The sequence below is a fragment of the Coturnix japonica genome, chromosome 3, assembly GCF_054131305.1.
Source record: "Coturnix japonica strain WE chromosome 3, WE-NBRP24, whole genome shotgun sequence".
Classification (NCBI taxonomy): Eukaryota; Metazoa; Chordata; class Aves; order Galliformes; family Phasianidae; genus Coturnix; species Coturnix japonica.
In genome coordinates this window covers 53313628-53337930 of record NC_140665.1, presented here as the reverse complement: position 1 = coordinate 53337930, position 24303 = coordinate 53313628, and the positions used below count along the sequence as shown (strand labels likewise).

General features: G+C 39.8%; 2 protein-coding genes across 4 annotated transcripts in view; both read right to left on the bottom strand.

Moving 5' to 3' along the window:
• Positions 1 to 6993: 6993 nt before the first annotated feature.
• ALDH8A1 (aldehyde dehydrogenase 8 family member A1) lies at positions 6994 to 16845 on the bottom strand. The gene is made up of 7 exons (XM_015858444.3): positions 16636 to 16845; positions 12320 to 12467; positions 12024 to 12179; positions 10480 to 10629; positions 9716 to 9972; positions 8784 to 8945; positions 6994 to 7504 (listed from the first exon to the last, which is right to left on the bottom strand). Exons 1-7 carry the CDS (start codon positions 16771 to 16773, stop codon positions 7052 to 7054), a joined length of 1464 nt encoding a protein of 487 aa, XP_015713930.2. The 5' UTR covers positions 16774 to 16845; the 3' UTR covers positions 6994 to 7051.
• Positions 16846 to 19117: 2272 nt separating this feature from the next.
• Positions 19118 to 24303, bottom strand: part of HBS1L (HBS1 like translational GTPase) — a 62477-nt gene continuing 57291 nt past the window's right edge. For all 3 annotated transcript variants that reach the window (XM_032443390.2, XM_015858431.3, XM_015858432.2), the window contains 4 exons: positions 22685 to 22793; positions 21975 to 22075; positions 20933 to 21077; positions 19118 to 19792 (listed from right to left, as the gene is read on the bottom strand). In XM_032443390.2, the coding sequence (XP_032299281.2) occupies positions 19781 to 19792; positions 20933 to 21077; positions 21975 to 22075; positions 22685 to 22793 (367 nt within the window). In that variant the 3' untranslated portion in view covers positions 19118 to 19780. The remainder of the gene's footprint in view (positions 19793 to 20932; positions 21078 to 21974; positions 22076 to 22684; positions 22794 to 24303) is intronic.

Sequence of the window (24303 nt, the reverse complement as noted above, 5' to 3'; positions counted from 1 at the left end):
CAGAATATTGCTGTAGATTTCAGAGATTTTTCTGTCCCAGGCATGGATATAAGTCAGCTCTTACTTTTCCTCTGTATTCAGGTAATACTCTACTGTTGATTTGAACACTTTCAAAAGCAAAAATGACCAAAACCTGCAAAATGTTTTTTTGTTGTTGTTGTTGTTTTGGTTTGGTTTGTTGTTTTTTTTTTTGTAATTTTTCTTCTGAGTTTCCGCTGAGTCTGACTCTCACTTAAATTCTCTCTTCATTACATCTATGAATGCTTGCAAATACTGTCTACTGGTGCTTTATGGTTTTAAGGAATATAAATGGACCTACAAGAGCCACCTGTAGCAAAACAAGAGCTACCCAGATAGAGCCTGAATTGAAGAAATTTGCCCTCCCAGTAACACACACTGAAAGTTTTCATTCTTTCTTTTTATATCTCAACTCTGCTCTAATTCATCCCTATCAGAGGCACAGCAGCCTCTGCGTTCCAGCAGTGAGCATTTTCCAGGATGCTTGGCAAGTACATAAACCACATTACAGCCAGTGGAAGGAATAAGCAAGGTTATTTAAGATGGAAAGCTTCTGCTTCTCCCTCCAAAGAGATTGTCTTCTCTGATGAGACTACCCAAGCCCTTCAGGATATGGCTGCACAAGGCAAAAAACAGCCTTGCAAACCTTTGAAGAGTGTGTCTTGCAGATATTAAATCATATTCTTTCTGTAAATTGCCTTGGTAGCAAGCTGAAAAGTGCTTCACACTTCTAGATGTAAAATGTGCAAAGAGGCTTAATTAGCTAAATTCGATATATTGCTTTGAAGATGGGAAGACCTCTGAATGAAGTTCAAAAAGCAGATAACCAGTATTCATCTTTTCTGGTATAAAACTATAAAGAGTAGATAGATGTAGCAGAAAAAAAAAAGTATGCCAGAAAAAGAAATAGCCCAATCATAGGATTAATCTTCAAAGTTTTACTTGAAACCTCAGGGATTCTTTAGAAACTGGTATTTCCAAGCTATATCTCAGTTGGAGATGAGATTTCACTGTGTACCACTGACAGGCAATTCAAATGGGACATTACTGTAAATATTGCTAGAACACAATGACATTTACTTCCAAAATTGAAAGACTTGAATGTGATGTTTAAATAAAGAATATTTCCAACAGCTTCCTCAGAAAGTTATCTTCTTTATGTCTGTCCAAAAACATAACAGCTCAGCGAACAAAGCTGTTTCTGAAGCACAACTATACCCATTAAATAATTTGTATCGGTAGATAACACTAGGGAGAAATCGTTTCTCATAGCAAAACAGCAAGTGAATCTAAGCGCATTGCTCATTACCAAATACTGAAAGGAATAGAAAGATTAAGAAAAGGTTCAAAACAGACAGAAATGCAACATTCATGTCCAAGCTCCATAAACGACAATAATCTAGCCAAGCCTCACGAAGAGCAACTGGAGATGTACTTTTCTGCTCAGTGATCAAAAACCGAGCCCCTCAGGCAAACTGCAAGATACAGCGATTAGCAAAGCACATGCCTACCTTGACTACTCCTTATTCCTACTGACCTGGTTTTGATCCCAACAGGGACAGTGATATTGATTAGACCCCTGGGAAGAAAAGAGAATCATAGGGAGGAAGACTGAAAAACAGGACTGAAACATGAGCTGATCAGAAGTGGACATCAGTATATCATCTCAGCTGAGAGGAATGTGACCTCCTCTGACTCTTATTCTTAAAATAAGGGAAATGAATTATTTAGATGAGCCTGCAGTACTAAGCACTACAAATAAACGGCAGATTGTGCCCCGAAGAACTCACGAATCAAAACTATTTTTCTTTTGGGTTGCTCATGGAAAGAACTTGATCAGGAAGGCAAAGTCTCAGACCAGGGCAAGATTCTCTTTGGAAGCACATAAATCAATCTGCTCACCCTTCTTACCAGAGCACTACTGTACAAATGCTACATATCTAAAGGCTTGTGCACAAACATACATTCATTGTTTAAAACATTTCACCAAGAAATAAAGCAGTCCGAAGCTTTCCACAGTAGTTAAGTCATGAAGAAGAATTACAGAGTACTAATAGAACAAATTCCTGTTTGAACAGTTGAGAAATATGTGTTGCAGGGTGTTGTTTTTCACTCATACCATATGATTCAAGTCATAACCAAGTGGAAAAGACACATATGATGCACAGAAGAAATCTGCACTGTGAATGTGAAGAAGCAGAGCTGACATCTGAGTACTGAGCACCCATCTGGAGTACTGCATCCAGGTCTGGGGTCCCCAATACAAGAAAGACAGGGAGCTATTAGAGAAGGTCCAGAGGAGGGCCAAAAAGATTATTGGAGGGATGGAGCACCTCCCCTACAAAGATAGGCTGAGGGAGCTGGGCTTGTTCAGGCTGAAGAAAAGAAGGCTGTGGGGTGATGAAATTGCAGCCTTTCAGTACATAAAGGGAGCCTACAAACAGGAGTCAACTGTTTACAAGGACAGATAATGGCAGGACAATATGACACTGGGCCGATAATATTAAGACAATGGGAAACATTTTTAAGTTGAAAGAGGGAATATTTGGGTTGGATGTTAGGGGAAAGTTCTTCACTAGGAGAGTGGTGCTGGAACAGGCTGCCCAGGGAGGTTGTGGATGCCCCATCCCTGGAGGTGTTCAAGACCAGGTTGGATGGGGCCCTGGGCAACCTGATCTAGTAAATGTGTATGTTTGGTGGCCCTGACAGGCAGAGGGTTGGAGCTTCATGATCCTTAAGGTCCCTTCCAACCCGGGTCATTCTGTGATTCTGTGACAAGGGGAAATGGTTTTAAGTTGTGGGAGGGAAGATTTAGGTTGGGTACTGGGGAGAAGTTCTTTACTTTGAGAGTGGTAAGGTACTGAAACAGGCTGCCCAGGGAGAGTGTGGATGCCCCGACCCCGGATGTGTTCGTGGGGCCCTGATCTATGATTAGATATGGAAGCTGGCAGCCCTGCCTGAGGCAGGGGGGTTGAAGCTTGATGATACTTGGGGTCCCTTCCAACCCAAGTCATTCTATGACTCTATGATCTGAAAAAAACAAATAAATTGTTAGCTTACTGTAAAAATGTATTTATGGGCTACAAAACTACTCCTTCCCCTCCTTTCAGAGGAGAGTAAAGTTCTGGTAAGAAAACAGCACAGGAAGGACACAACTTCCTAATCAAATTTCCACTACCATCTTATCAAAGCTACTCAGTGTCCTCTACATGGCTCCAGGATCTCTGTGTAAAACGGTGACTGAATAGAGCCGTTAAGAAGGACTGAAATTATCTACTTTCAACTAGCAAGTACTCGTGTGAAAACATGGATATTTCAGCACAAGAATCCCAAACAGAACCTGGGTTTACATTCATCTATTTATATCAACAAATATTTTGGCATTCCTCCTGAGGACAAAAGCTTGCATTTTCAGCAGGTAAACACAGTAACTCACTCAAGCCAAGTCAGTACAGAGAAGTTCATATTTAAAATTTAAGGCCAGATTAGGAAATGTTTTTTTTCAATTTAAGTTTTATTAAATAAACACTTGAAAATGTTATTTTGCAGCTGCAGAAAATGCTACATCTGCCTGACTTCTGTATTGAGGGAGCCAAAACTGAAGAAAAACAACAAATCTCTCCATAGCAGAGGGTAAGCTGGCACTGTAATATGCAGTGTTCCCAAAGGAGGAGAAAATTCAATTACTAAAATGGCAGCATAATCTTTATGTTATTGCTTTAGGAACTTGGAGTTAATTGGACAAGTTTAGCGCTTTGTGAATGAACGTGCCCTTACTTTGCCATAGTAAATGGTCTGTAATTACTTTCATTTCTCTGAAACCAGGAGATAGCTTTTCTTAGCCTTACTCTGACAGATGCCTTTTGCTCCCATGGGGACTTGCATAGGCCGCATCATTATAGTAATTGAGTGCTTCACAGTGCCTCTCATACACAGAGAAATGTTGTTCTTTCAACTTGCACATAACCGTGCAGAGCTCCACACACCTACACATATGCAATGAAGATGCACGAGCACTTACATCTTATGCACTTTAGCATCTCTCCATCTCCCTAAACAGCATGCTCCTAAGAGGTCATAGCACATTCAAAGGTGAGACAGCCTCGTGCCCTCTTCCATGGAAACACTTGTGCTTTCTTGGAAATGATTAAGCCTCCCCCATGCCAGAAAGAGGCATCATTAGCCAGGCTCTGCTCAGGTTAATTCATTTGCTGAAGAAAGAGGAAGTCTGCAAGATGTGCTCCATCACCTCGCCTGTTTCAGAAGGGAAAACTTGCTCTTTGAAATATCAGCCCAGCAGTGTTATAGCAGAACCATTTCAACTGAGCTGCTGTTCTCATACAAACTGAGGTTCTCTCATGATCTCCAAACCCTTTTCAACTGCTTCTTTTCAGGAGACAGCACTGTCTGCACACAATTTCTGGATCCACAGTCTTATTTTCGGCAGCAATAATATGCACCCAGTTAACTCAGTCATACAATATTATTGCAGAAGTTCCTTCTTTTCTCATTATGTACTGCTCCCCACTAAATCTACAGCTGTTGACAGTGGGGATTTTACACATTCTAGATCAACAAAGCCAGTGCACTGAGGTTCCTAAGCACAGGCATTACTCCTGTATTGCAAAACAAATACTTATAATGGAAGGAAAGATAATTCAACCTAAAAGATCACCAGGACTTTCTAGGACTTTCTGAGCCCCACTTAGTCCTTACATTTAGCTTTCTATAGAATATGTAACTACTAACTAAGGTAGAGAATGGGACTCAGGTCTTCCATATGTTTTACCTAAATTAGTCATGAAACTTCATTTGGCCCAGTAAGGCAAGAGTGAATTTCATTTTCCTCCCTGGAAAATAGGCAAAAAAAGAAGTATTTGAAAAAATTACAAACACTGTGGGAACAGGGACTTAATTTCCTTTGAATACAAACATTAGAACTGATCTGCCTCCTCTTCAGAACATGCCCAAGGTCTCCCCCTAAGCAAAGCTGCTTCCAAGCATTGTACAATAGTATGTTTCATACTAAGAAAAAGACAAAAAAACCCACCCTATATTATGCTAATTGAGAGAAGCAAACTTTGGGAAAAAGAAAAACTATCTATCCATGCAAAGCAATCGCCTCACACCAGTGAGATAATCCAGTGCAAAACAGAACTGTACTCGCTCCATTTGTAAGAATTAACAGATGGAGCAACTGTTCAGGCTTTACGTAACAGTAATTAAACAAATCCTCACAATGGCCACATGATTTCACACACAAGCCAGAGCAGTCAGCCAAAAAAAAGAAGAAAGAAAAAAAAAGCTTTACTGCTGGGTTGGAAAATTCCAGGTCACGCAGCACAGCCAGCTCCACAAGCCTGTCAGACATGTGCTTGGGATGCGCCTGCCTCGTTCTCTGGGATATCACTGCCCTCCAGGGCTCAAAGTGGAAACCCTGAAGCAGAGCAGCCGCAGACATGGCTTTCATCATCTGCAAGACAAAGTTCTTTGGCGACTCTGTAGGACAGAAGAGAGGCAGGCGCACAACTGGCTATGCTAGAAGTCAGTCTGAATAAGGAAAATATAGGAAAGTTGTTAAAATTTAGCATGTAAGCACCATCATCAGCACCAGCAGGTCTCCCTGACCTCCCTGTGGTGCTGGCCACAGGGATGATCAAATGGGGCACTCTAGGAGTTCACCACAGGGAACCCACACAGTCATGCTGAACACAAAGCCAGCACTCCCACACTTCTCACGTATGGGTCCCCACCTGCTGCTCCACCTCACTGTAAGACATGTTGGGCCAGAAACACACAAATAATAAACAGGTTTATACCTCCTCCATACTAAATATACACATGGAAATCTCCTATTTTATTTAACTCCAAGCCAAAATCAACTCCCAAATGAAAAAATCAGTTCATTAGAACTGACCTCAGACCAGATTCAGGTGGGGGAATGAATCCACCTAGACCTACAAATTGTATAAAACCCATCTGCTCTTGCTGAAAATTCCTGCCTCCCCAACTAATGAAGCATTTCAGAGTTTCTTTTGCTCTTTCAAACAGGATTTGTAAAATAAAAGCAGAGTAGCACACTCGCTAATATAGTGGTTCAACCATATCCTAGCAAGATGTGTGACTGAGGGTTTAAAAAACAAAGCAGGTGTTCTACTGCCATCACATGGTCATCAGAACACCTAAACAGAGTTATAAAATGAAACATCAATGCTTCTTCAAAATACATCGCTTCATTAAGCCTATCATTCCAACAGACGGTTCTTTTAAAAGTCACTTCCAGCCTTTCCTAATGAAGAATAATCTCTGTTCTGGACAAGTAAGTGTTTGAGGATGTGAAAAACATCATCACTGAATCCTACAAGAGACAAAAGGCTGTAATTTGAGAACACTTAGGGAACAAGTGTCAGGACATTTCAGCAACATAATGTAAACCATGCTGTAATTAAAATGCTTATTGCCTCTGTATATCATGAGAATCTCATGACCCCCTAGTTCAATACCACTGAAGAGATTAAAGGTACTGCCTCAGGCATTTAGTGTGCTATAGCATCAGTCCTTGCCTGACACTGATGAACTGTAAAATGGATTGGTCTGTGGAACATGCTATTTATAATGGAAATGGGCTGCTTCTCATTACTGTATCAATTTCTCAGTGTACTTTTATCTTTGTCTCTCACAGTAATTCCCCAGCCACAGATACAGTTGTACATCATTTTTTTCCCCAATCTTCCTCTATAAAGCAGATTTTTGAGACCAGAGTACTCCAAAAAAAAATCATACACAAGGGTAAGATACCAGAGCAATCTGATTTGGGATGGGTTAATTGTGGACATCACACCAATTATCTCATCTAATGAAAGGCTACATTCAATATTAGCATTTGGAGTGTCTGTTTGCAGCTGTCATTGATGTTTCTTGACAAAAGTCCGAGGAAAAGATGGCCCCAGTAGCAGTCTGTATTCCAGAAAGCCATTCAAGGTAACACAAATTAGTAATTTATTTTACCCTAACATTTTTCAATTTATTTATTTCAGTGCTTTATTGTGATGGTTTTGACCTCGGTAAAGAACTCATAGGAATCCTTTGCTCCCTCCCTTCCTATACCTGAGGCTTTCATCCCACCAAACGGCAGGTTCAGATCTCTAACAAGCCAGCAGTTGGTCCACACCAAGCCAGACTGCAGCCTTCGTGCCACCCGATGAACACGTCCCACATTGCTGGACCACACAGTGGCTGCAAGGCCATATTTCACACCATTGGCTCTTTTGACCACTTCTTCTTCTGTATCAAATGCTACCACACATGTCACAGGACCAAAAATCTCTTCTTGCATGCAACAAGATTCGTCTTTGATTTCAGCAATAATGGTGGGCAGCATGAAGTAGCCTTTCTGGTTGCCAGCTGGGAGAGCCAAGGAATCTACTCCTTCTCCACACAGGATTTTGGCTCCTTCAGCCTTTGCTTTCTTCACATAGCTCCTCACCTGGGGAAACAGCAGCAAAATATCATTTCTAAAGGACAACATACTGAGAGACCGCATTTCAAGTCTGGATTAATCCGCAGTAGTCCAGGAATATCTCCAACAGCATCACACTGCTGTTACTTCCCTTCTAATAGCAGAAGGGTATTCCCCAGCTTTTGTTGATACATTTCTGTAAAAGCCCAATGGGCTTCACTAATGACCCTTGCCAGTAATCAATCTCAAAATCACAGGACCCAAGGTAAAATCACAAGTGGTCCCAATGCACCCCTCCCTTTTTCCAGGAGCTTGGGCCATTTGACAGATCTTTCATGCCATGGTTCGCTCATTACTTCAAGGGATCAGTAACATTTTTCTGCCTCATGGGCAGGCTTGTTGAATGTTTACATGGCACTAGGATGATGAAGCCATGAAGTCTTATAGAAAATCTCATCAGTAAGTAGTTAAAGCTGTTCCTCACGGCTGCTGCTATCATACTGTATAAATAGGACATGCTGTTGGATCTTCAGCTGTTCCAGAATCTTTGTTCTGTTTCTCTTCCTATTGAAATACCACAGAGATAGCACTGGGTTTCTTTCTCATTGTTTTTTTAAACACCTTTATATTCTAGACACAGAAGTCCTCTATTGTGCCCAAGAAGACCTCAAGCAGTGGATGCTTCTACCACTCTACAATAGAACAGGCTGGAGAACTTGCTGAGGCCTCAAGAAGAATGACAGAGGTTTGGTTTTCTCCCTCAGTTTGTGGTTTTCCGGCAGCTTCTTGTTTACACCTGCCCTCCTGAACTGTGTCTGAGACCACAAAAATCATTGAAGCAGACATAATTGTGCATTGTCTCAGCTGTCACCTACACCCATGGCATTTCAAATTCCTGCCAGCAGCATGTGTTGAGAGAGATATAAAAATAAGTTTTACCTCAATTGATTTTCTCGTTAGGCAAATAAATGATCTCCGCAAATGCAATACTAACATAAGTGAAAATGTTGTTAAGCTGTAAGATTAGTCAGCATAAATTCAGGATTTAGACCTGTCCACTTGGAGGTGGTTTTTTTTGTTTTTTTTCTTTTCCACTTCAAATGGGAAAAAAAGCTTTTTAAAATTATTTTCTGCATACAGATTCTACCAGGGTAATCATGTGATCCCAGGCCACAGGCAACAGAAACTTCACCTAATGAAAACCTTATAATGGCTTTGAATCTTAACCCAACACAGCATACATACCTAAAAACACCTTTTGTAACTCAACAAAAGATAAGATCAGATAACCTCCAAATAATACCACCTTTTCTAGATGCTCTTTACTTATTAGTGCTCCCACGTCGACAGTAGGATCTGAGGGATTGCCAACCTTCCACTTCTTAGTCTCTGCTACAAACCTCTTCACAAACTCATTGTATATGCCCCTCTGAACAAAGATCCTGGAGGTGCAAAGGCAGATCTCACCCTACCAAAACAAACAAAATCAATTCATATTACATTGTACTATTCTCCTGTATTAAGACTTGCTTCCCAGGATGACACTTGTGTCCCTGCATCCTGAGGCATGGAAATAGCATTCACCAACAGAGCAAAGCAGAATTTTTCCCAGATCAGAAGGAAGAGAGAAGACAATGCGGTAATAACAACATTGCTAAGTCATTCACTAACATAAGCTAATGTGTTTTGTTTTGTTTTCATTAATAATATTCTACTTCTTCTCCAACATTCCTAATGAGAAATGAGATTTCCATCTTGGACTGATACTTCTCTTCACTTCCTGAAAATGCTATGCTATTTTTCTGAGCCCTTGTCCTTATACAGTTTCATGGCTTTGGCAATCTCTCCTAAGGCTGGCAACAGGAACACTGATAGAATTCAGAGGGAATTTCCAAAACTAATTTTCAGCAAATCAAGTTTTCCACTTAATTGCTGGGAGCAATTGCTTCCTGGAGAAATAAAGGATATATCTATTATGAGAGGGATAAGTATACTTATTTTTTCTTTCCTTAACATCTCATGGTGAGCCATAGAAAGAGCACTTTCTTATTTTACTTCCCTGATCCTAGAATTATGTGAATATTCTCATATTTTTTTCTACTTGGAGTTTACTCACAATACAGAGCCTAGAAACAGACCTTGTCAGATTAGGATTTGGAATCAAAGGTGCCAGTGTATGCATACACTAACACATGCACACCTCCTGCTGCAAACACTCAGTACAGAGGTGAGAGGCACCTGGTTGGCAAAGCTGGACCGCAGGGTTGTTGGGATGCACTGGCTCAGGTCAGCATCATCAAAGATGATTGCAGGGTTTTTGCCTCCCAGCTCCAGTGAAAGCTTTTTGCAATGTGGAGCGCTCTTCTCCATAATCCGCTGAGCTGTGAGCGTGCTTCCCGTGAAGGAGATGAGGGGCACATCAGGATGGCAGACGAGGGCTTCTCCTGCCTTGGCGCCTGTGCCAAACACCACATTCACCACCCCATGGGGCATCCCTCATGGAAAAAGAGGCACAAAGTGAGCACATCCTCCTCTTGCTCCATAGGCTTCAGTTGTCTACGTTTTGTCTCTGGACTTAAAAAATTACTAGAGATTAGGACTGACCCTCAACTTAGGTAGCGTGGTCATGGGTTAAACCATAAAACCAATTCTACTGATCAGTTAAGCTTGCTGAACATCCACCATCAGTGACCCAGTTTTCTGTCATTCTGTAATAGGGAAGAAGCAGTTATCTTCCCATTTTCCAAATGCAACAAGAACTGGTTCTCACTTTCTTACACTTTCATTATTCCTTTGCTGTCATTGTGGACATGGGAAACCCCCACAGGGAGGGCAGGAGCTGGGAGAGAGGTTACAGGGAGAGCCTTTTACTCTCCAGTGTGATATTTATTTACAATAAACCATCTCACCCAAGTTTTTTGAACATTCCGATTTCTGCAATGAAAATGTTGCAGCACGTCCACTCCATTCATCCACCTGATGAATGCCGCTCAGGGATATACCTGCTTTCTCCAAGAGTTTGCACATCATCCAGGCTGTGACAGATGTCATCTCACTCGGCTTGGCAACTACTGTATTTCCACATGCAATGGCAGGAGCTATTTTCCAGGTCAATAAATAAAGTGGCAAATTCCAAGGACTGATTAAACCAGCTGCAAGGGAAAACCGCAAAAGACAGGAGCAGAGTTTACAGGGATACAAAACCCAATCCTCTGTACTCCAGCATTTACATATCAGTTCAGATTTTGGAAAGGAATCTGGCTACAGTTTGTATTTCCAGACAACCATACAAGAAATTTGTAGCTAGAAGTCTTCTTCACATGGAGATCATATTAGAAGATCTGTGCAAACACTGCTAAAGCTGATCTGCTGGACACTGTTTCACAGCTTCTTTGGAGCAGAAGCTTTTATTCATGCTTTTCATGTTTTCATGGTTTTCTAGGAACACTGAGACAAGGCTAGCCATGAAAACTGTTCACATCAACTACCCTGTGGTAATTTTCTGTGTCAGCAATCCAAAGTAACCTCAGTTAGCCCTGATCACTCTTGTTTTATGATACTGTCCGTAGATTTCTTCCCAATTTTAGTATTAAAAAGAGCACACAGAGCACATGGTGCATAGTTTTCTGTTTCCACAAAAGAAACAACAAAGCTACTGTTTCCACAAATTGCTGAATTACTTGTTCTTTGGTTGGTTTTCTTTTCAGTAACCGCCCTCAGGAATACTTTTCCTTTATGCGCTGATCGGAAATGGTGAAAATAAATCTGTAATTGTTAGATGTGACTGTTCATAAAAAGCCACAGAATGTCTTGCTGTTTGACACATCATGTGTAGGAACGGAGCTTTGGATCATGAACAAATTCCATGAGTAATTTTAGTACTCATGTTCTCCATTGGTCACAAAAACTTTTAAATAGGTCCACTAACCACATCAATTTTATCCTTTTTAATAAGTCAAGCTTGAATTCGAAGCATTCATGCATAACCATCTATACTAACTATATAATAGTAGTATCCTTACGACTCCATCCTTCGTAAATTCATCACAGCTGCTTGATATCTGAAGCAAGAGCAGCATCTAGTGGTACAGTTCAGCAATTTCCCGGCTAAAATGCAGCTGGGTGCCTCGGCCAAAATGCTGATCTGCAAGCTGCTGCTGCTTGGTCTTAGGTAAATTGATGCCTGATGTCAGGGAAAGGTTCTTCACCAGAGGGCAGTGAGCACAGAACAGGCTGCCCAAGGCAGTGGGCACAGCCCCAAACTGCTGGAGTTCAAGCAGTGTTTGGACAGTGCTCTCAGACATAGGGTTTGGATTTTGGGTGGTCCTGTATGGGCCCTGCATTGGACTAAATGATTCTTAGATGATTCTAGGCACAGTTTAAGGCATCATATAAACCTTCTTTCTAAAGAAAAGCAGCATAAGTGAATTCACATCAAATTTCTCACGATTTAGCAGACCCAGGAAAAATAAATGCTAGGTTTGGAAAAAACTCTGTTGTCTCAGGCAGGCACTGCCCAGTTTTCCATGCTCCAGAAACACCGTACCAACTCCCACAGGCATCCGTGAGGTGTAATGCACACAGCCCACGCTCTCCATCTCAGTGCACTCTGTCGTGTGATGAAGGATGGAAGAGGCAAAGAATCGAAAGTTGTACGCTGCCCGAGGAATGTCCACAGTTCTAGCAAATGTAACTGTTTTGCCTGAAACAAAATCAAATAAACGAGTATGATATCAGGGGCAGAAAATAGCTTATCTAAACACCACCACACCAAAAGCTCACATATGCCATTCGGATACACATCAAGATACTATATTTGACATCAACTGTTTAGATTTTTACCCTGATCCTTTGACTCTGCTTGGGCAAATGCTTCCAGGTCATGTTCAATCAGGTCTGCCAATCTGTTCATTATCTGAGATCTTTCCAATGGGCTTTTTGAGGACCAAATTGGGAAAGCATCTTTGGCAGCTCTGACTGCAGCTTCCACCTAAAAAAGAAAGCAAAAGGTCAATGGTAAATATTAATGAAACACCTCAGAAAGGAAGTCAGCAGACCTGCTCAAATTTGGGAGATAATAATTCAAATCATATTTTTGGAACCACTGAATCTCTTCAGAGATATGATTTCTTCATTTTCTTCGTCTCAAGACACCATCCTTTAATTCAAGAAATGCTATTGATAGTTTCTGTTCTTGATATGGAATTTCACTGTAACTCTTGCATTTCTTCTCAATGGGTGGGCAATGCTCCAGGCCTGGAGGAAATGCTGGACAAGTCAATCAGCATCAGCAAATGCAATGAGTCCAGCACATGCAGAACCTTTTTTCTCATGAGGGGAAGTGCAAAAATCTTCCAGAACAAATGCAGTTCAGCCTAATGTCCACAGTCTGATCTTGCCAGAAAGAACATCAGTGATGAAAATAATGGGTCTTGGAAGGGGTAGGCTGCATGCACCATTAACCTTAGATTTCCTCTCTCATCTCCCCCAGTTCATTCAAGCAAGGATTGAGAATATGTCTATAGAAGAGTTGCTCAGAGGAAAAAAGTCTTACCGGATTGCAGCTACGTAACAAAGCTCAGAGACATTAAAAATCATTATATGTGCTTATATTGATGCATACCTTTTTTACCAGCATTTTCCCTGAGATGTACATAACTTCTGCATGGTCCTTCAGCCTGACTTTTCTGAATACTTGCAGAATATCAGCACTTTTCTAAAAGCAGAGTAGGCTTCAAAGGATTAAAATTAAATAAAAAGATCTCTCTTCCATCAATCTTCTCCTCCAGGCACCTGAAGGAAAACTACCTGCTTCTATTGATTGATAATCAGTTCCCTCTGGATGCTATTCAACAGTCTCTCAGAATTAGGATGGTTACCAACACCTTTCTATATTTTAGTTAATGGCATTATTTCCCATTTTTTGCTTCTTAGTTTATTAATGTAACTCAATTGGTTGTACCATCTAACATATGCACCAAGGTGGGTTTTAGTGAAAGCTGTCTTGGTTGGTTTCCCGTCATTTTTGCTCAAAACTTTCTTCAGCTTTGGGAAATGTACCCAAGTCAATAACTAGAAAAATGTTGATGGAACATAAATCAGATGAATCCAGGCTCTACTAATGCTGTCATATTGCTGGCTCCCATGCAATCACGGAGGATTGCTTTCTATCAATCCCACATAATTGATTTCCAAATTTGCTCCTTCAGATAACAGTGGGTGTTACAAAAATCATAAAGTAATTCATCAGCACTCCAAATAACAAAAGAGCATCCAGAAGTTCAAACACATGGAAATCCTGTTTCCTCTCTCTTTTTTTTTTTTTTTTTTTCCTTCCCCCGCCCACCCCCACATTCTCAGGAGAATTGAAAGTCTCCTGAAATGAGGGCCAGAGCTTGAGTGGCAGGGTGATAATGGTATGGAGGCCAGTGGGAAATAAACCAGCTTACAGAAGTCACACAGGTCAGTGGCCAAGCCCACATACGTAGACTCTGGCCTTTTGGCAGAGGTCAACAACCAAGCAGATGGAGGAAGGCCAAAGCAGGTCTGGGAAAGGGGCACTGCAGTTTCTTGAAGGAGTTGGGTACCTACCCTGAAAAGGTTCATCCCCTATGAAGCAAAACCACCTCTACTAATTAACTTGTTCTTCCACCCTCTCGTCATTAGGTGCCATTGTAGTACTGCTTCTCATCTGTTCCTTCTTTTGTTGCCTGTACCACCTGGTGCTTCTGTGCTCTAAGAGGGCTGATACATAGTTCAAGTCATCTGTACTTTTGAACTTCCAGCAAGTTTAGAAGGAAGAAGGGGTTGCACCTTCATGGACAAGCAGAAAATTGGCAAAGGAAGGAATGAAGTGTCAGTGGACTGGAGTAAAAAAGCAAGAGGAAAACAAACAAGATTATCATTGAATCATTTGAGTTGGAAGCATCCTTTAATGGCCATTTGTTCCAGTTTCCCTGAAATGAACTCCTATAAGTAGATTAGGTTGCTCAGAGCTCCCTCCTGCCTGACTGTGAATGTCTCCAGGGATGGAGCTTCCACCACCTCACTGGGCAACCTGTGCCAGTGTCTCACCAACCTTGTTGTAAAGATTCTTTTCCTTATACCCTGTCTAAATCTCTCCTCATTCAGTTTGAAACCTTAGCACATCAGACTCTGCTAAAGGGTTTGTTCCCTCTCTTATGGCCCCCCTTTAGATTCTGAAAGGCTGCTCTTAGGTCTTCCGAATACAGAATTAATACAGAAGTAGTAAAAGGGAACAAGGGGTAAAACAGTTTAACTAGCAAAAACAAGTTGAGCCATGAAGAAGACATGCACAAAAATTCAACTATGAATTTGTGTCTGAAACACTTCCTTCTGCTTTCCTCAGAGAAGAGCACACAATTCAGAGCTATCATAAAAGACTGATACCAAAATACACAAAATAGCCCTAGTGACACAGCACCTGCTTATCCAGTGGATGATGGAAAAGATCAAGACTCTTTAAAAAGAGATCAATTGCTTATTTATTTACTTATTTAAAGAGATTTTGCCAGGTCCTATTAGCTCCCACCAGCTTGTCTTTTGGAGAAGCAGGGCATCTGCTCAAGCCTGCACTGCATTTTTTGACAAAAACTGGCTGACATGGCCCTTGGAGTCGGCCTGGTGTTGAATTCCAGGATCAGAAACATGTCTGCCTTTTGTTTCCATCGTGTTTTTAGTTTCCAGTGAAGCCAATCAAAACTACCAAGATGTTGAGCCTTGCTAGAAAACAGCCATCAAGCTCTTCACTGAACCTGGACTTTGATGCTTGTTTTGCAATCTCCAGATAACCTCTAAGCAGTTTGACTTCACTTTCTCCTGCAGCACATTCCACTAGTCACCAGTGGATGCCAGCTTTGCAAAGCCCAGTCTTTGATACAGCTGTCAAATCCACACAACCCAAGTATTATCTACAGCACAACCTTAAAGCTGAAAAGAGAGAAGCCATTGTTCCTCACGCATATCTGAACTCATCTCCCATATCTATAGCATGGCCAATAGCCTAATTTTGTTGTTCTGGCATTCTCACATCTCTCTCAATTTTATGATTCTGCGAATGAATGAACAGGAAGATTTGCACCTGCACATCAAAGAGAAGTATTTCCAGGCATAGTTAGAGCTGGCTGGAGCAAACTTACACAGATGTATTCTAGCAAACTGAACCTGTTACACTTTAACCCCTGGTCATCAGCATTTAGCAAATATTTACCCAATTGAAATAACAGTGCAAAGGTTTCTGATGAAAGAAGCAAAGAAATGTCTGCAGGACTGAAATGCAAATAAATAGCTACATGGCAATAGCACTTCATTAAAAAAAAATAACAATATAAAAATTGTTTGGAAAATGCAATTACTGTACACCCCTCGTCAATCTTTTCCAAGCCTTTGACATCATCTAATATTTTCTAATCACTTCTCTCCTTGCCAAACCTGAAAACTTCTAGGTCCTTTATAAAGTGGCATCAGTGAAGCTGCAGCACCCCTGATGAACGTTACGCTGACATAGAACCAGAGAGCACAGGGCTAGGAAACATTACACTGATACAGAAGACAGACTGCTTCATGAGGTAATGTATACTCACTGCAGCCACCTCACCAACTTCATTTCATATCCAGCTGCTAATAACAAAGACAGAAAGGCCTGAAGTTTTTCACTTCACAGGGAAGGGCCAGAATGTCAAAATACTTTTAAACAACTGTAAATGATCAAGACAAAAGGGCAGAACACATTTACCTGTACATAGTGGCACTAAGTTTATTCTATAAGAGGTCAATAACCCTTTTCTCTCTCCTCCAGTCTGTTGATACTTAGTGCCAATCTGAGTGTTACTGTTAATTTACATACAAGACACCCCTGTGTGAGCTGAAACAGCTCTACTGAAGGAACTGAATCTTGTTTGATTTACACTGGTTTATAACTCAGTCTATAGCTTTCTAATTGTAAAATGTAAAAATTAATGAAGATCACCGTTTGCTGCAGCAGTAATATTTTACACCATGCTACAGCACAACCAAGACCTTATTCATTTAAGTCTTAAAAGTCTTTGTCATTTCTCTACTCTCTTGCCTTCCAGCCTCTCCCACTAACAACATGCATTTCTCATTTTCATCTCCTTGTGCAGTTGGATAGTACTCACCTCTTCTTTACCACTGTCTGGCACCCTGCAATAGACATCTCCTGTGGATGGGTTATAGGAATCTATGTAGGAGGAACAAGGAACAAATTTGCCAGCTATAAAGTTTTCCAGCACTAAGAGAGCCTCTGAGTGAGCCATTGTTAGCAACTTGCTTGATCAGTGATTTTTTCCTAAGAGGTGCCAGTTTAGATTCATAGTTCAGTGTGTGTTTGCACAGCAAGTCTGAACTCCTCCCCCCTTTCTCCGTCTTCCCTGCATCGCTCATGTAATGGCTACAGCAGCAGGAACAAAGAGGAAAGGGTAGAAAAATAAAAATCTCTGAGAAGAATGATCCTGCCCAGTGCAGGCACTTTGTGGCATGTTGTCAGAAATCCACAGTTCTTAAAAAAAGCAGTAAGACACCTACTTTCATAATGATTTTCTTTCTTAAATATCCCAGTGGAAATATTTTACTACAGATAATATACTACATATAATTAAGTTTTGCCTTAACCTCCCAGTTATAACTGTATAAAATACATCTTTCTCCAAGAGAGTGCCTAGGCTATCGAATGGCTTTGAGACCACATGCCATCTCCCTGCACTCTACACTTAATCAAACCAATTCATCTGTGCTTAAAAGCAGTATGTTATCACCAGGAGACTTGTCCAAATCTGCATCTGGAAAGCTTGAAAAGAGATGGTTTCAAAAACCTAGAAAGGTTTTGAACACTAGACCCCTGCTAAGGCTTCACATTTCTTGCGGACCAAGGTACAAACAAATTTCGGTTTAATAAAGATACGGCTTTGTTGCCCAATACAGGCCATTTATTCATCAACCAACCGGAGCCTCTGGGCATAGTCCATATCGGCACCAAAAAGCAGCACATTATGTTGAAACTGGGTTAGGCCATATCGCTGGTTCTCCCAAGCTATACACTGGGAAATCATAACTTTTCCTCAGTCACAAAACATTGAGTCTCAGAACTTACAGCAACTGTGTGTGGGAAGGGTCATCACAGGTTCATTCTGTATCGCACTTCCTTGTCCACAAGGAGCAAGGAATTTACCAGTCTTCAGTTTTAACACACATTCTTCTGCCTGCAGTAACTCAGCCCCTGATATAAAAGCAACCTTCGTATTTTCCAGCTTTGAAGTTCAGGTAGACCAAGTTCAATATAAAGATTTAGGCAGAATGAACTTCTGGAATCCTGCAAATGCAGCAAAACCTTCACATCTGGCATGCTGAAGCTGTTACATATCTAAATACAAATTCAAGACTATAAGACCTATCAAATAATAGTTAAGTCATATGTTCAGTTCTGGCTGTTAACAGTTTTCAGGTACATTCACTCAAATGATTTGACATAATTCATTTCCACGTAAAGCACTGCTGACACTCCTACAAATATGCATGCAGACAGCAGTAGTACAGTCCTTCATATGTGGTCAAGTGCCTGTACCTTTTGAACTGGGACTAAAGCATGGAACGACACAGAAAGCATTTTCATTTTTATGGGTAGAGTAGGTACGGACCAGCACAAATCATAGAATGGCAAGGGTTGAAAAGGACCACAATGATTCATCCTGCTATGTGCAGGGTTGCCAGTCACCAGACCAGGCTGCCCAGGGCCACATCCAGCCTGGCCTTGAATGCCTCCAGGGATGGGGCATCCACAACCTCCTTGGGCAACATGTTCCAGTGCGTCACCACCCTCTGTGAAAAACTTCCTCCTAATACCTAACTTAAACCTCCCCTGTCTCAGTTTAAAACTATTTTCCCTTGTCCTACCACTATCCACCCTTGTAAGCAGCCGTTCTCCCTCCTGTTTATAAGCTCCCTTCAAGTACTGGAAGGCCACAACGAGGTCCTTCCTGGAGCCTTCTCTTCTCCAAGCTAAACAAGCCCAGTTCCCTCAACCTTCAAACAAAATAACTATCTTTTTTTTTTGTTGTTGTTTGTTTGTTTCTGCATTTAATATGCAAGACACAGCTTTATTTCAGTTAAACCAAGTAACTGATGCTTTGGAGTATTTCAGCTCCTCCTCCACACTAGAATCAAATTGGAGTTCTCCCTATGCTGCACTTGGATCCAGTTCAAAGTATCATTCTGTGAGTAGTTAAGCCTACTCACAGTTCCCATTAAATAAGCTGTAGGAAAACACATCCATTCTCCATTCTGGAGATGGCAGATGGACTCGACCCTACAGAACTCTCTTCAGCTGGATGGTTCCACCTACCCTCTTCCTGAAAAGTTACAGACTTCAGTAAGCAAAACAGTCTGGCTTCAACACATCCCAAGATTAATCTGCCAGCTTTGGTTCAGAAAAACACTGCATCTAAGTGGAAGAGATCCATGTGCAGAGTAGCTGTGCAAAGGAGCAACATATGAGAGAAAATTATTTTCACAGGAAGTCTAAACAAACTTAGGAATTACAGAAAGCAAGGAAAAATTTATAACAACTTACAAGTATTTAAATAAAAAGATCAAAGAGTCAAAAAATTATGCTCTAAGTTATTTTATTCTCCTTACATTTTATAAAATAAAATTAGCCAGAGTTGGCACAACTTCTACCACACAGCAAAAGAAACTTCTTTTTGTTTTGTTTTTTTAAATAAATTTAGGGATAGGAAAAAAACCCCTGGTACAACACCACATGCCATTCTCTTGAACCCAAAGTAAATAGTTCGTTTTACCCTACGTCTGCGTTCAACTCAAAATATATTAGACCAATAAAGTTACTTTACTGAATTAATGTGCAGCAAAATAAAAGCAGATCAAAGAAAATATGTAAACAATTTATGTCTAGAAGGAGTTTGCTTCATGATGATTCATCCCTTTTTACCACCCCCCCCTCCCTAATTCAACTTTCTAATATTTTTCCATCAGGCTCTTTGACGGTAAATTCCACATGGAGCAAAAGTTGGACTCTTCCGATCAGCGAGTGCAACAGCAGCGATTTCTTGTCAGTTGGCATCTTGTTTTGCAGTGGGAGAGACTGATGAAAGGCTCCCTCAGAAGTCCAATTCAAACTAACTTTTGTGACCGCCTTCTTCCTCCCAGTAAATTGCACTTGTTCCTTCAGCTGAAGTAACTGGATTCTTAAACAGAAGTTTGGATATCTGATTGCATTTTGGTTGGATTATGAAAGTCCAGGCACTGCTGTCATTCTTTAATCTAAAAATCAAAGCAAATAGAAAAAAATAGTGAAAAATGAAGTACTAACATCTATATACTACTATAGACTATAGATTTAACATTAAGTATATATAACATTAAAGTACAATAATTCACAGAGCCTCCAGTAGACCAGAGAGAAGCCAGAAATTTTCAAGCTTGCACTAATGACAACTGTTGACATCAAGCCACTCACAGCTTCAAGACTCAGTACCATAACTTTGTTAATATTCCTAAATTTCTCTCCCTCAGGTCTAGAATCAGAGCTTAAATTCTAAGTCAAAGATCACAGCAGTACTTTTTTTAAAATCACAGAATCACAGAATTATCAAGGTTGGAAAAGACCTAGAAGATCATCCAGTCCAACCATTCCCAATACTTCCCATCTAAATCATATTCCTCAACACAACATCCAAAAGTTTCTTGAACACTCCCATGGTCGGTGACTCCACCACCTCCCTGGGCAGTGCATTCCAATGCCTGACTACCCTTTGCGAGAAGTAATATTTCCTAATGTCCAGCCTGAATCTGCCCTGGCACAGCTTAAAATCATTCCCTCTAGTTCTATCACTGTCTACACGAGAGAAAAGGCCAACCCCTAGCTCACTACAACCTCTCTTCAGGAAGTTATAGAGAGCAATAAAATGCCAGATAAAGGGTCAGTTGTATTTTTTGTTCTTAACAGAAAGTAAAGCATTTATATTTAGCCCCATGGCTTCGCTTATACTTGCTTAGAAAATATCTTATTAGTGTTGATAAAAATATTAACAGACAACTACCTTCAATGCTAACAGACTAAGATTGGAGACACAAACTAGCCATAGTAAAAATGGCCAATTCTGCTGATTTAAAAATCCATTATTCTTATTTTAAAATAAAAACAATTTCCAATAATATTTACACAGTCAGTTAAGTTTCCAGATAAGACCAATACTAAAAACAAAATTATTTTTAACTGGTCAGAGGGGACACATACGTACAAATTTCAACAGTTAGTGTTTTCCTTGCTGTCTCTTTTTCAGCAAAGTTAATTCCCTTTTTAGGCTAAAAGGCATAAAATCAAACATAAAAACTAAATGATATATGAAAGTCAACACCATTCCTTTACAGTATAAAAATTCCACTATAACAATACCATACCTCTGTGATAACTCCTGCAGCAATAGTGGAACCACTGTAGCGTAACATAAACCTCCCAAGCTCTTTAAAATCTTTATACAACTCTACAGCAACTGGCCTTTGAGTTTCTAGTTCTATTAAAGCGTTCTGTCCTTTAGTCAGGAACCTAAAAGTAAATAAGCAGAAAAATATTACAAATGTACACATATATATATGAAAGAGAACAGTGAATAATTGGAAAAAATAAACTAATAAAGTCCAAAGTTAAATCAAGTTTGATTTAAAGTATAACCACAGGCACCAGACTGAAATTGCATTTGCCTGGAGCACAGCTTTTTAGAAGACATCTGACTTTTAAGAACTTCCAGAGAATGGCATCCACTGCAATATCTGGAAAACTGTTTATAAATGAATTATCCCATTAACACCTGGATTTTACATCTAACAGAAATCAGGCTTGTTTCAAACCCAAGTCCCATTAACTTGGGAGCCAACCCACTACTCTATAGATGTTGTGATTTTTCTTCTCGTTATCTTTCAGAAGTCTACATCATTCCATTTCTGGAAAATGATGATTTTGATTATTTGTTTGACAAATAGCATCTCTATGCAAATACAGCTTTCAAATAACAAGAGGGACATTTTTATAGGTTAACTTGCATGGGAAGGTTCTGTTTGATTCAGACTGACTATGTAGCAGAATTCACAGTAACCCATTTCTACAATTACACTCATTTCAGGAAGAAATGAGATAATGTAAAAAAAAGATCTATCTTTTAAGCACACAGCAATTTAGGATTCATTCTCAATTCTGCAACTGACCTTATGTAAGTCATTTTACTTCTCAGGTGCTCAGTGCTTATTAAGTGGAAACAATTTTTTATCTCATCATAAAGCACTCTGAAATCTAAGCACTGAAACCAGCTAAAATAATGAAAACATATTTTAATATCCTTGTAAACATATTATTGCTTCAAAATAGAATTTGCTTGATAAAGCCCACTTTCACTTAAACTCAGCCCATTTTTTTTTTACATAACCATTAAGTATTCAGAAAACTTACTTAGGTTTTTTCTTTGTCACTTCACCAGTGCTTTTATGCAGGACACTCAACAGTCTTCTAATAGTAGCAGGTTCACTTACTGTTTGATAGTGTAAAAGCACCTAGAATATAGTTTTCTGTTATTAAATCTTATAAAATAATCAGAAATCCCAGGTGTTAGTACTCCAAAACACAAAGCTCTTTTAAGGTTGATTTTTTTTTAAACAAACGTGTAAAACTTCTCTCACTTCACATTCCAATACCGTTTTTATTTCCTAAGCTTTGTGATCTCTGCCAATACAACAAAAAGTCCATGTATTATTTAATTACAAATACATTTTTCAATCTTAAGTGCTTAGTTTGTTCCATGTCTATGTAATTCTGTAGCATTAACCACTTTTTTTCGCTGCTGTTTTCAAGGTATCTTACAACCAAGTGCATCAATACATTCCTAACAGGGTACAGGCTTTCAAAAGAACAGCCTAGCCTGACTCCATGCTAGAACACGTTCTCCGAAATGGCCTAGCTAAGCATCAGAAGTCAGCAAGATGCACAAGCAACCATGGTAGCATCTTACATCCTCTTCAAGTTGCAGCACAATCAGTTTCCCTTAGAGGGAGGGAAATGCTTTTGGATACTAAATGACTCTTTACATTAGAGACATGGGAAAGCATGTGGAGAGAAAAAGCCCTGAGCAAGTTGCAATGAAAATAACTTGCAGAGAGACTTACAGGGAATCCTTTGGTGACTGGAATCTCAATATTGAAGATGAGAATCCGAGCTCTGAATCGAGTGCAAACTTTAACAGGTTCCTTGGGATCACAAAATACACAGCCAACACTACAAATAATGAGAACGAAAATTATTTTTTTAACAAGTGTCACATGATATGTCATATATATGATATAAAAAAATCTAACAGCCATTCAAAAATAAATAAATAAATCCAACATGTTTAAGACATGTAAAGCAAAGACTACAACATTTTAATAGCAGCCAGGAGAAAAAAATAATAATCAGGAATAGCTTATTAAAAACCTAAAACCCAAGTAATTTTTGTACGATATCTACACTGTTTTACGGATATGCATGACGAGATCTGTCTAGTTCAATGAATAATTACATCCACTGCTAATCAGTTTCTAAAAATGTCATCGTTTCCTGTGTGTAGGTACTTTGAAGAATTAGACTTTCATTCAGAGATTGTTCCAAATCAACAGCACAAAACACTGCAGGGAATCCAAAACGGCAGTGATGCTGTAATTTAACTAATTTGTGGACAGATTAACATAGTGATGAGGACTTTCAAAACTCTCCCAGGAACGCCTGCATCCAAAGAGCTCTACTTATAATAAACTGAGTCACGAGGAAGCTGATGCTCGTTACACATCATTAAGGTAGACTAGACAGCTTTTCTAAGCAGCTAATTTTAGGCACCTAAAATGAAAGTTAATCCCACCCAGAGAATCATGATCAAAACAAGTGAAATGTATATGGTTAAACCTACATATAAGAAGTAACCAAATTTCACCAAAATCAAGATGACGTATGAAGTCCCCTTCTTGATGAATCTAGTACACCCCCAGAAAAGAAATGACATCAAAGTGAAGAACTGCATCAAGCCTTCATTCAGTAAGTAAATTTTATTTTCCATTTAGTGACTACATACCACAGGAATGAGTTTTCTTTTTTTTTCTTTAGAATTATAACATAAATTTGCAAAACTATCAAAGCAAGACATTTTCCAAGCAGTAGTTTGGAAAGTTCATGTCTGGAGTCCAATTTCATTGTAATAAAGCTGTACAGATTACAGATCCAATTATCCAGCTTGAATAACAATTGCTACTTCCCTAAAATCTTGAAGCTAATGCTCAGCACAAAATCTATATACTAAACAGACACAAAGCCATTTGCTCTGTCTCCTTGAATGCATCAAAAGAAAAAAATATAAGGGGGTCAAGCAAAGTATTTGCCATGAGATAAAGTGACTGAACATGTTGAACAAGAAGTTCAACATCAATTTCACTTGTCCAGCTTTACTTATCAGTATGCAATGGCAGTTGTTTGGATGCATTTTGATAGTATAATTTTGACAAGCTCTTAAAAAAAAATAATCTTTTATTTAGCAGAAAGGATCCATTTCATTTGATAATTAAGATACCTAAGGAGAAGTCTTGAGGAAAAAAGCTTTGAAGGCTGCTAGTGTCAGCACAAAGCACAACAGCTAACAGTATTCTTCTGAGGCTGCCGTTGTACTTAAAGCAGATGTTTCCAACGTTTCTACATGCAAGCCAGGTGATAGGCATCACTTCGGTTTTAAATATCCTGGTAGCCACATCATTCTTCAAGT